Here is a 13,358-nt window from a genome sequence, read left to right on the forward strand (position 1 = left end):
TTTATTTTTTATTGGAGGTACTGGGGATTGAACGCAGGACCTTGTGCATACTAAGCACACATTCTACCGCTGAGCTGTCCCTCCCCCAGGGCTAGTAACCTTTTGATCCACAAATGGACACAGAATCTATTAGAAATGAAAAAGATCTATTGTAACTAAAAATACTTACATGGAAAGACCACACAGGCACACTGCTACATGAGAAAAGTAGAGTGCTAAGGAATAAGTACAGTATGTGTTTTTTTGTTTGCTTGCTTGCTTGTTTGTTTGTTTTGGTTCAGATCCCAGAATAAGTACAGTATGAATGACCTTATACATGTAAGATTTAAAAACACTCAGGAAGTTTTGAAGTCCATATAGATGTATAAATGATACCAGTTCTCCCTCAATTTGCTATCTTAATGAATGGCACAAAAATGAGAGTCAGTCCACAAGTTCACAAAAAACATAAAAAATATTTTGGGGAAAAGGATTGAAAGGTTCTTTTGAGGGTTTGCTCTCTGTATTTCTGTATTTTATGATGAAAAAAGATTGCTGCTTGGGTAGTTAATTACAAAATACAGTCTGTTACATTAAGTGTTAATGTTTCTTAGCTGGGCTTGCAGAGAGTAGATTTTTACATGAAGATGAGTGCTGAATGATGGTCGAGTTGCAATGAGATTCATATATTTTTAATCATCTATTCTGTTTTCTTAAAAATAAGTAGAACCTTTTCCTTAAAACGTGATTCTTTTCTTTTTTCTTTGTAGTAAACCCAAAGAAAGATAGTGAAAATACACCTGTTAAAGGAGGAACTGTAGCAGATCTAGGTAAAAACCAAAACTGTACAATTCTGTGTTGTTTTATCTCTTGAAAACTTCAGCTCTTCGGGTAATTCTTTCTGTACTAAGAGATGTTGCTTTCAGTTACTGTGCTTTCCGACACAGTTATTAACTATGGCTACTGTAGTACCATTTTGATTAGTTTGCTCTTGCACTAGGGAATTTAATTTCTTAAGATCCATTCTTTTATTTTTACTAATCTGCCCTCTCAGTGCATCTTTTCCTGCAAACTAGCAAAGGTAGTATTTTACCTTGATCAGAATATTTGAAGTCTCAAAGAAACAGTTGTAATTAACACACTTTTTATAATCTCCATGAAATACTTGTTTCACAACATGGGCAGATTGATTTTGTGTCTTCAGAATAAAAAACTGTTGACTGTTAATACTTTGTAAACCAACTGAACGTTTCCTTAACAGTAGAAAATAAGTATCACATCATTCTTTTACAGTATTTTCAAGTTATGATGTACATTTTCACAAGTAAGGTCTAATTCTTGAATGTGCTGTAAGGGTAGAAAAGAGGAGTATAATCACTTGTTCAAGTTTTTAAAAGTAGGGGTATTTTTAAACATCTTTAATCCTGAATGTAATAAATGAAGTAATGATCTCACTTACTCTCTTCACTTGTAAAAATCAAAGGGAATCCTAGTGTTTTCTGTGTATATTGAATTTATGAATTAATAGAGTTTTAAACCTAGTAGGGATTTTCGAGATCTCCTTATGTGGAAAATGAGACTTGGATTTCACAATGTCCTAGTTAAGTGAATTCTGTATTTTGAATAAATTGCTGTGATTCTTCATGGCAGATTGGAGTGGGTGTTTGGGAGGGTTTTTCTACTTCATTTCACTCAATTCATTCTACTTTTTCTGGCTTAAAGCCCGTCATTGAACACCAGTGGACAATTCTATTTTTAATTATGTCTAAAGTAAAGCAGAAAATGGTCTTCATGACAGTTTATATAAAGATGGTATTATGTCAACAAAATTAACAACAAAGGAGAGATACTGTCAAAATATTTCTATCTTAATTGTTTTTAACATTAACAGAATGTAGTTTTTATATATTTTTTATTGATGTATATAGAATACAAATCTTGAGTAACTGGTAATAATTTCCATTCTCCTTAAGTTTATATTGCGTGTTCTATAACTCACTTACCCACTGAATCAAAGGCAAAGAAAGCAAAAACTAACTATAAGCAGTATTTTCTTTTATATTCACAATAATGTGACAAGGTAAAATTTTGTTAAGACTTTGAATACTCTTCGTTGGGACAGTTTGTTAAACAGAATATAGTTTATATTTTGAAAGTTATATCCCAAAAAAGAATCAACCTGAAGTTTTAAGGGGATGGGCAGTTGTCCTTTTAATAGTGAGGTAGTCTTTATCTGATGAGTAAAGTTGAAGCCAATTTTAGGAAAAGGATGGGGCCCCAACTGGATTAAAAGTTTTAGTGCTAGTGCTGGGTATAAGAGATCTTCCCTTTGTGTTTGTGAGCAGCTTGAGGTCTTAATTAGGAGGGCTGTGGCTGCAGATGCTGCTCATCACAGCGGGAGAGTTAGGCTCTATAGAATTTGAAATTGTAGTCCTGGCCTTTCATCCAGGGAGTAACATGCTTCCTGTGTATCATTTAAGTATCTGGCTTTCTGCATTAGCTATGACTTGAACCATGCTGAGGGTGACTGATCCATCAACTGAGAATTACTGTTCAGAGTTGTTTGTTGTTTTAACTGATCCCTATTCTGCCTTATATGCCACTGAGCTATGTATATTCAGTCTTTTCTTTCTTTCTTGAGATCTCTGAAAGGTCAAGATCCAGGGGCTGAGGTGAGCGTGTATTTGTTGACATCTGGAAGGAGGAAGAGAACATTTATTGAGTGTTACCATCGATGAATCAGTATCAAGGTTGTCCCTCCTACTTTTGTATTCTCAGAAGCCTGTTTCCATTTGACACCAAGACTCCCTCAGGCACAAAATTTTGTCACACTAAAATGGTATTGATTGAGCAGACAGAGATCATTAAATTGTACTACCACCATCTAGTGAGAAGTTGGTTATCCTTTGGCTTACCAAGACCTAAAGGACAAAAAGTTCATATTTGACCGCCTTTCCTAGATTTTTTTCTGTTAAGTCACTTCCTAGGAGAAAAATAGTTCCTGAGCAGAATTGGATGACCTGTGTTGGGAGTACCATAATTTACCACATCCCGTTCCTTTTAGCAGGTGTTTGTCTCTAAGTTACAGATGAAGGAACCATGTCCATCTTTATGTTACATGAGTACCTGCCAGGTGTCACTCTACATGTTTGCGTTTCCCTATACAACCATGTTGGGAAGTAGAGACTGGAAGGGTTCAGGTATTGTTCCTAAGTGAGAGAGCACAAATTCAGGTCTAGGTCTGTCTGTCATTAGTGCCAGTGTTTTGTACCTTTGCACTGTGCTCTCATGGTGTGCTCATTTCTCTCTGCCTCTGTTCCTGCTCACAGTGGCCTTTCAGTTTTGTAAAGTCATCAGGTACATCCCCACCTGAAGCTCTTTATTTATTTTCTCTTCCATCTTCTGCCACTCCTATCTGGAATATAAACTCCACAAGGACAGGGACCTTTTCTTGTTCATTGCTGTATCCTTAGCATTTAGACAGTGGCTGGCACATACTAGGCACTCTGTAAAATTTAGTTAAATGTTTGAATACCAATTCTTTATTGCCTACTGAAATACTACTCATCTTTTTATATCCTGTAAAGTAGGGGTTAGCACCTTTTTCTGAAAAGGGCCAGATAGGCTTTCTGGGCTGTAATCTCTCTGTTACAACTAAATGGCATTGCCATTGTAATGCAAATGCAGCATCCATAAGACGTAAACAAATGACCATGACTTATTCCAATTTGAATTTCAGTTAATTTTGATGTGTCAAGATACAGTCTTCTGTTGATTTTCTTTTTAATCGTTTAAAAATTCAAAATCACTAACATTGTAAATCAACCATACTTCAATAAAAAACAAAAATTTTTTAAATTAAGTAAAAATGCAGCAATCATTCTTTACTTGTAGGTGTGATAGGAATCCCCAGGACCATCCCCAGGTGTGGAGATTCTCTAGAGGGACTCATGGAACTCAGCATGCAGTTCTCACAGCTGACACAAATTTCAGCGCACAGAAAGCACAGACAGATCATGGGAGAAGATAACAAAGGCAGAGTCTGGGTGCAGGCCTCCTGATGCTCTCTCCCTCACATGCGGGGCCACAGAGTCGACTGTTCCCCCAGCAGCAAGAACTGTAGTAACATGCATGCAGGGAAGCCCGTTTGAGACTGCGATCAGTGTTTTTACTGGTCATGTAGGATCCCTCTGCCTAGCACATTACAGAATTTCAGGCTATCAGAAGTTTATCCTAAGCTACATTGTGCACAGTCCAGGCACAGTGAACCCTCCTTCTTATCAGTGAGCTGTTGACTAGGAACACCTGAGAGTCAGATTCCCAGATTCCATACAGAAACAGGCAGTGGGCCAGATTTAGCCAGTCGGCTGTGCATTGCTGTCCCTTGGTCTAAGCAGTTCAATTAGTGCTTTTCAAATAGCAGGTTGTTGGAAATATTTATTGAATGAAAAATGAAAAAAATTGCTTCCCTGTGTTCTCTTTGAACTTTACAGTGTCTTAGTCACTACTAAGGGTCATAATAATTATATATAAAATAAAATGTTACAGGAACTTAATAGTATAATTATTTGTGCTGTGACCTCTTACCCTTTGCACACTGGCACTTTTACTTTTCACTCTGGAAATCAGCTGCCTAGTTTAAATTATACATGGGTTTGCTTCTGTTCTTTTGCAAGGCCAGCATTTAGGTCTTAGAGTCCCCTATCCTCAGAAGGTATTAACACAATCTTACCAGGACTTTGTCTACAGGGATTGATTATCACTTCCTTCTTTACTCCTCATTCTTTACTCATTTCCTCTGGGATCCAAAATATCATTACTTGGTTTCACTGAACCTCACAAGGCAAGAGCGCTAACCAAGTCCTTTACCTATTTTTAAGTAAGATCAAGACAAAGATAGTAGCCCAAGCAGTAATTAATTATATATTCCCTATTTTTGGAAATGTTTAATGATTTGTGCTTTGTATTTTTACTCACCTCAGTGCTTCTCTGTCCATTTCTAATTTACTGAATTATTCAAGGTGAATTTGCTTGAATAATGCTCTGTTTCTTTCCTTTTCTCTGTCCAATATCAGTTTCTTAAACCTTAAAGTTTTCAAGTAATCCAGACAGCTTTGCCTGTTAAATAAATTATGCGTTTTGATTTTGCAGATGAGCAGGATGAAGAAACAGTCACAACAGGAGGAAAGGTAACAATTTCGTTAGGCCTGATGCAGCAGTAACTCTAAGGGTCCTGTGTATTGAGCAGAAGCAGCACTGAATTGGAAATGTCCTTAGAAATATTCTGTTTTGAGGTCTGAGTTTTTAATTTCTTTTTAACACACCCCCAAAGTAGTTTGTCTTTTTGACTCCCCAAAATTTTATCAAAAGGAAATGGCCATTTTCCCAGGTAGTATCTTTAATATGCTACAATTTCTGGTTCCATTACTCCTTGTTGCAAGTTAATAATCAGAGTTCCAGTTGTTATCCAACAGTGCAGGTGAGCAGGGACCATGCCTTGCTTTGATTTTCTCACTCCCATTTCTATTAGTACAGCCCTAGTCCACCCTGCTGTAGCCTTTGATCATGCTCTTCACCTTTTTTGAGCCCTACAGTCAGCTACTTCCTGTTTCATCAGTTCTGCTGTGGAGACATATCAATAATCAGGCTGTTGGAAGGTGTTGGATTTAAGGCAGGGTTTTACTTCTCTTTTTAATAAATGACCTATTGTTTCATTCAGTCTGTCATCTCTAACTGTAAGATGTTTAACTAATCCTTAATCTCCTTGAAATAACTTCCTTAATTTGCTACAAGTAGATAGTTTTTGTTTTTCTCAGTGAGTCAGAGAACTTTCCCAAATTGACACTTACTGTTTTTTATACTTTCATGAAATGAACATATTCATGACAGGATTTTAAGGAAGCGTATTTTCAAGAAACTCTTCTACAAATAGCTCTTCAACTGAATTGTTCTTAATGATACTTTCTTTTAAATCAAACTTCTTTATTCAAATAGTTACTTGTAAACCTTGATAAATATTACCTTTGTAAAAAGATGTCATCATTTAGAGTAAATAGTTTTGTGTAATAGTAAAGGAGACCAAAATGGAAGGCCGAAGAATTTCCTTATATGATTTTTTTTTTAATGCCAAATGTGGAAGTAATTTTGAAACTGGGCAAGTCTGTTGCATAACTTAAACCTAGGACAGTGAGAGGTAGCTGGTCTAACACCCAGTCCCACAATGTCATCCTCCTTTCCTCACTGAGATAATTAAGCTGTTGACTGTCAGCCTTTATTAATTACAATGCCAGGCTCTCCCTGGTTTTCCTGAATAAAGGACATTTTTTAAATTGAGCTGAATTTGTAAAACCTATGCCACAAAAGCAAATTAACCATGAGCATAGTTTTTTACTAGCTTCCCTGATTTGGGAAACACAGTTTCTTATCTTCGTCATCAATATTAACACATTTGTTTCAACATTATTTAAGTAACAACCAGAGTTTTCGTGGTACTTTCATACATTAATTTTTTTTTAATATTCATTGATATTAAGGTAACTATTGTCTTAAGTTTCTAGTAGTAACTAGATCCTTACTTAAAGTAATATAACACAAGAAATTTAGGTTGAATTAACTAAAAGTAGAAATTAAACTATGGTACCATTATAAAAGAATACAATTCGAAATTTGACTAGTTTCTTAACAGAAAAGAATTTCAAAAGGTTAAAAACACCACAGATGAAAGGTTGATAAGTGTAATTGTACAAAATTTGAAAACTTCTGAATGTGAAAAAAACCTTTTTCCTTTAGTTATTGTTGACTAAAAATGTTTAATCTGAAGTTAATTATGAAGAATCAGTGAGATAAATAGAGAGTGTTAGTTGCTCTGTAAGATGTCTTGTCTAGATTCTTCAATAATTTTGATGTCATTTAATACCCCCCAAAAATAGAGGCAGGGATTAATAGAAACTGGAGATACAAATATCATATATAATGTGAAATCCTTCATCATGTTCCAGATTTGGGAGAAAATTCTATAAAGGACATTTCTTGGAAACTTGGATCCATTTGAATATAAACTGTATATCAGATAATATTATTTAAACATAATTATTACTGTTTACTGGTAGCATAAAAAATGTTCCTGTGTTTTGACCTAAAATAATGATTTTTGGCATTATTGTATTAGCAAACCCAGGTTTTTCGGTGGAATCATTTGCAAAACCTTTGCAAATCTGATAAGAATCAGAGCTAATTTTTTAGTAGTGAGAGTAGTTAAGAGTGTAGGGCCTCTAGCTGGACTTCCTGGAGTTTTATCCTATTTATATCCTATCCACAGTACTGCCTCTATAGATAGACAGACAGACAGACTGACCTAGTAACCTCCCCCCCTAAAAAAAACCAAACTAGTTTTTTAGATGTGTGATCCTAGGATTAGGTAAAACAGGACAAATAAGTAGCAGGCTGCTGTGGGAAAGGTTTTGGGCCTTCTATGAGTTTATTCCCTCATCTGTAGGAAGAAGGAATGAAATTTGCTATCTCATCAGGACATTGTTTGAAGGTACCTTAAGAACTGTGAAAGGCTATTTTTACTTGAAATTTGTTTTCCTGCTCCTTAAAATTGGATCGGCTAGCTTCATTTTCTGTGACCTAATATCAGAAGTTTGAAAGCTGTTCCATATCTCTCTGTGGTTCTCTTTCTCTGAACTTTGACTTCTTTTCTACAGGAAGATGAAGATCCTGGCAAAGGTGATCAGAGTCGGTCACTGGACGCTGGTGAAGATAATGTGACAGAGCAGACCAATCACATTATTATTCCTAGCTATGCATCCTGGTTTGACTATAACTGGTGAGTGGGTCACTTTGTGAACGAGGTATTTAGGAGTGGAAAACTTTCCTTGAAATTGTATTCTGCTCACGTCCCCTCATCAGTAATCACTGTCACACGGGATGAAGGGGGATGGGAAGTGATTTTATTTTAACTTTGAAATGTGTTCTTTAAAACAGCTTAGGGATGGATGTTAGGTTATATTGTAATTTAAAGTTACAAAATTTGGTAAACTTGAACCTAACTCATTTGGAGTCATTTATAGTTCAGATAGGCAAATGCTTGAGTATTTAAAAATTATAAGGTACTGATGTTCATTATATGATTTTTAGAATACTGAATATATAAAGAAAAACTCATCTTACTGCTCAGTAATGGCTTATGTTAATTGGAAACAGGAGATTTTTCAAGTATAAACCTTGGAATGTGAAAAAGTTCAAGAAAACAGACCTCCTCAGCATCCTCCCTGTCATTTACCACGACCATTGTGGTGTCATTGGAGCATGGTTAGAAATAAATGCAGCCTAGATATCTTTTTTCTTTTTTTTTTAATTGAGTTATAGTCAATTTACAATGTTGTGTCAATTTCTGGTGTACAGCACAATTTTTAGTCATACAGGAATATACATATATTCATTTTCATACTCTTTTTCACCGTGAGCTACTACAAGATCTTGAATATATTTCCCTGTGCTATACAATATAAATTTGTTTATCTACTGTATATATACCTGTCAGTATCTACAAACCTCAAACCTACGTATCTTATTTATTGATTACTTATGAAGTGTAACCTCTGCATCAGGCTGATTTTTATTTGATTGGTTTTTTATTTTTAATTTTATGTCCCAGAACTTACCCCTCCAAATACTGGCATTAGTTTCTTTAAAGTGCATTCATTGGAAGGTTGTATACATAGTCCAGTAGTGCTGCCATTACTCAGAGTATTGTGGTCCTGTTTGGATCTTTTGCCTGTTTTCAGTGTTTATTACATTATCGTTTTTAAGGGTAGATGTGATTTTAAATGTATATATGTGTTTAAAAGTCAATTTAATAGAATAGGGTGAGTGGTCTACTTGAATCATAACTATTTTTGTCCAAAACCAAGAGATACGGCTCTAATATTGAGACTTTTCAGCAAACCTTTAAAAACCAACTCTGAGTGCTATTTTGAAATGTTTTAAATAAGTAGATACTGAAAGATAGTTAAGTATATAGCTCTTCTTTGAAAGTCAGTCATTGATTATTATGTCAAGTTACTTTTAAATTTGGAAGTTTCTTTATTATTATTTGTAGTTACAGGTTAAGATTCGAATGGCTTAAAGGACACACTTGAGAAACTAGCATTCTTTTTTTCTCAAATTGGAAAAGGGGAAAATCATAATAGTAATTCATTTTGTAGGTTTTTATAGGTTATAGAAACACTTCCATTTGCATGATGACCTTTGCAAGTCACAAAGTGTGCTGTTAGATGGATAGTGGAGGTATTAGTTACAGCTCTGACTTATGAATGAGATAACTACTGCTTCAGTTGATGTGTTCCAACGTCACAGAATTGATAATTGGAAGAACTCAGGTTTTCTGATTCTGAATACCCAACTTCTTTTACTACTTGACTCATTTCAGAACCTAAGGAATCAGTTGCCAGTACAGCAAACATAGCTTTTGAAAGAGAAGGTACTTGGGATTAAACGTTCTTGTGTGTTTTGTTTTTGGTGAATATAGAAATTGTTTTTGTGGCCTTTTTTGTAACAAAACAATGAGAGGTATGTTAGAACCAGTATATTGCTTACAGTTATCTTTTTATAGCAAAACTTGGAAAGTCATTACACATATATCTATAGAGCATTAATTAATCTTAGAAGTAATCTTCCTAGGAAGTTTTCAGGTAGTTCGTTTAATTTATAGTACTACCAATTTATATTAATTGGTAGTACGTGTTCAGTTTAGACAGTTTAAATATTACCAAATAATGAAAGAGTGCTTCTAGTTTTATTCAAAGACTGTTGATTTGCTCTTTCCCATGTAACCAGGACATGTTGCATATCTGGAAAGCCACTGAGAAACTAAAATGGGTCACCAGGAAAAACTTTTGAGTAATATTTGTGTCAAAACCTTTGTGCTAGATATACACTTGGCTCATTTGTGAAGTGTTTTAGGCCTGATCATTTCACATGGTCTCTATAGTGCTTATCACCTGTAACATTTTATAAACTTATCAGCACCTTTACCTAACGGTTAAAAGTTAGTTCTGTGGTCTTTTTAAGTTTCTGATGGCTGAACAAAAAGGGGCATTAATATTAAGAGCATGAGAAACTGGTTATTGTAATTCCATTGTCTTTTGGACAGCCATTCATTTCACCAGTTTGTTACTGTGCCAAGTACTGTGATTTTTGTCAGCCAGTTTGCAGAGAACTCTTCCTGTCTTGTGGCTCATCATCTAGTCATGGTGTGCTATGACAAGAACATAATAAAATCTAAAACATTCAATGTGTTGATAGTTCTTTTTGAGTTTGGTTATGGGAATAGAAAAACTACATTAAGCATGAAGAGTGAGAAAGGGAAACCTTTAACTATATATTATATATAACTATTATATATATTACACATATATTCTTTAACAACATTATTACATGCTGTTAATAAATAGGAACTTGTGCAAGCCAGTTAAATTTTGCAAGTAGTGCTCAGTTTTGGGTTTATCCTTTTTACTTTGAAAATTAAATGAACTTAACTAAAATTTTAGAATATTTTTATTTTTCAAAGAATTTTATTTTTTCCAATTCTTTCCTTTTTTTCCCCTTCAGTATTCATGTAATTGAACGGCGTGCTCTTCCTGAGTTTTTCAATGGAAAAAACAAATCCAAGACTCCAGAGATGTGAGTGAAATATAAAGATGTAATCTTGATATTGTTAGATATTTTAGTGGGGCCAGTATTTAGAAAAATGAATATTTGGATGTGTTGGGCAGGCAGTTCTTAAAGCACACTTCTTAGTTAATCTTTGCTGATGTGTGGAAGTTTGTAAATGTTCAGAACAGTTTTTCAGCTACACAGCATTCCTTGCTTCAAAGGAAATTGTTTGTTTCAAAAATTTTTTTCCTAAATCTTGAACTACATACACGTCAGCTGTGGCAACCAAAGATTGAATTCAATAACAAGTGTTCACTAAAACCAGTTAGGTTTCTCCCTAACAGTTCCCACCTCGTGAATGCATGTGTGTTATTGATTACATGTATTTATCTATAACCTAGGGGAAAATGAAATCTTTATCTTATTTTCCTGATGAATGACTTGTAATTAAAAGAATGTCAAATATGGTATAACTTCATCTGAATTGATCTTAATTACATAAAGCATTGGAAACAGAAAAATTTTTTATTGGAAAGAAGACGTTCAAAAGTATTTTTGCCTTTGCCACTTGAACCTTAATTATGTATTTCCAGAAATCTTTGCCCCTAAAATAGATTCACTTCTATCATACTGTAGTTACTTTTCCACATATTACCTTCATAGAGTTATTCCATTGTCTGTTAAACATATGTGATGGCACAAATAGATGTCTTTTGTTTTAAATCATTTACGGAAGGATAATTTTACATATAAAGCAAATGGCGTAATACAGAAAATTGAATAATAAATGTTTTCTGATGGTAAATTATCTATGATAGTTTGAGGTTTTAAATTTAGATGTAAAAGCAAATTCCAGCCTTTTCATAATAAAACTGTAAGGAGTCATTTAAATCCAGATCAAAGATTTGGCATAAGAAACCCTGTTAGTTTTCTTGATAGTTTCTCCACCTATTTGGACATGGTATATTCTCTTGGCTAATTTGCCTATTGCTAGTATTTATAAGTACTTAAGATTCTTGACAGTCTTCTATTTAAAACCTTTTAGCCCATTTAAACTTGTAAATTCACCTTTCAGTCTGTTTATCCACCTGTCCTTATACTGGACCCTTTTTGAGTAGTATACCTTTTCTACTCTGATGTAGCTAACTATAAGCTGCCACAGTTTTGCTTTACTTTTGTGGCAGGAAATTTTTCTAGGTCTCTACTTTCTTAACATACTTGTTTTGAGGATTTTGTGGCAGAAATGCTTGGGTACATTGTGGAATCTGCTGTGACTTAGAATCTCAGTTTTCTCTTTTTTTATGTCTTGTCTTAACTCTGAATTTGGTTTCATAGGTTCTGCCTCACTGAGTTCTCTGAAAAACTGCCAGCCAGAAAGTATATAGCCATTGTCAGAGCTAAATCCATATGTAGCTCTAGGAAGAGTATAGAAATGAAATACAGCATATGCTAAGAGCATGCATTCCAGAGTCACCATACTGCTGAATTCTAGCTCTACCAATTACCTGCCTTGTGGTCCAGGACAAATTCTTTAATCATTTATAAGTGGAGTAATAATAGATCCTACCCTGTAGAAAGATAGTAAGGGTGAAATGAATTAACCACATGGAAAGTGCTTAGACCTATGGCTGACACACAGTATAAGTGCTAGATACACAGTAGTGTAGTCAGGGAGACAGCCTGAGTAACTGTGTTATTTGCAAATTCTGCAGGCAACTAAGGATTTATCAATTCACTTCTGTGACCAAGTTTGTGTTTATGTTACTTCATCTTGACTTCATCAGACGACTCTATTTTACTTGTTACATGTTTGTAAACTGTTGTTTACATGTTAGAGATTCTTACTCTGAGTTCCACTCATGACTAAATACTCAGTGTCGTATCACTGTTGTTTTTGTATTGGGCTGTTGTCTTAACTTTTTGTTATATTTGGTTGTAAAGAATATTTAAATCTTGGCTCTATCAGTTTATTGTTTCTGAAAGGATATGTATTCACCTTACAAATTTTGTCATTACTTTTTAGATACCTAGCATATCGAAATTTTATGATTGACACATACCGCCTAAATCCACAAGAATATTTAACCAGCACTGCTTGTCGAAGGAATTTGACTGGAGATGTGTGTGCTGTGATGAGGTAAAAATATCTTGTTTTTTTTTTTTGTTGTTGTTGTTGTTGTTGTTGTTGTTGTTGTTTTAAGATATTTCACTACAGGTGGTTACTGATACATTGCTAATGTTTGGTTGATTAAACTGGATGTTTTCTTGGTTAATAAAATACCTAAAGCATCTTCTTTAAAAAATTTCTTTAAATATAATTTTTTAAAGTTACACTCATTTATAGTTATCACAAAATATTGACCATATTCTTTGAGTTTTACAATACATCCTTGTAGCCTGCCTCATACCCAGTAGTTTACACCTCCCAGTTCCCCACTCCTGTGTTACCCCTCCCCACCTTCCTACTGGTAACCACTAATTTGTTCTCTCTGAGTCTGCTTTTTTGTTATATTCACTAGTTTGTTGTATTTTTCTTAGATTCCACATATAAGTGATAATCATACAGTATTTGTCTTTATCTGTCTTTTATTTCACTTAGCATAATACCCTCCAAGTCCATTCTTGTTGCTGCAAATGGCAAAATTTCATTCTTTTTTATGGCTGAGTAGTAGTCCATTATATGTATGTACACCACATCTTCTCTACACATTCATCTATTG

The 13,358-nt window shown here is 34.5% G+C and overlaps 1 protein-coding gene across 2 annotated transcripts in view; it reads left to right on the top strand.

Moving 5' to 3' along the window:
- SMARCC1 (SWI/SNF related BAF chromatin remodeling complex subunit C1) overlaps window positions 1-13,358 on the top strand; it is a 136,861-nt gene that overhangs the window by 54,732 nt on the left and 68,771 nt on the right. For both annotated transcript variants that reach the window (XM_074344997.1, XM_074344996.1), the window contains exons 12-16: window positions 750-809; window positions 5,131-5,168; window positions 7,686-7,807; window positions 10,594-10,665; window positions 12,662-12,775. In XM_074344997.1, the coding sequence (XP_074201098.1) occupies window positions 750-809; window positions 5,131-5,168; window positions 7,686-7,807; window positions 10,594-10,665; window positions 12,662-12,775 (406 nt within the window). The remainder of the gene's footprint in view (window positions 1-749; window positions 810-5,130; window positions 5,169-7,685; window positions 7,808-10,593; window positions 10,666-12,661; window positions 12,776-13,358) is intronic.

This window comes from Camelus bactrianus, chromosome 17 (genome assembly GCF_048773025.1).
Source record: "Camelus bactrianus isolate YW-2024 breed Bactrian camel chromosome 17, ASM4877302v1, whole genome shotgun sequence".
Taxonomy (NCBI): Eukaryota; Metazoa; Chordata; class Mammalia; order Artiodactyla; family Camelidae; genus Camelus; species Camelus bactrianus.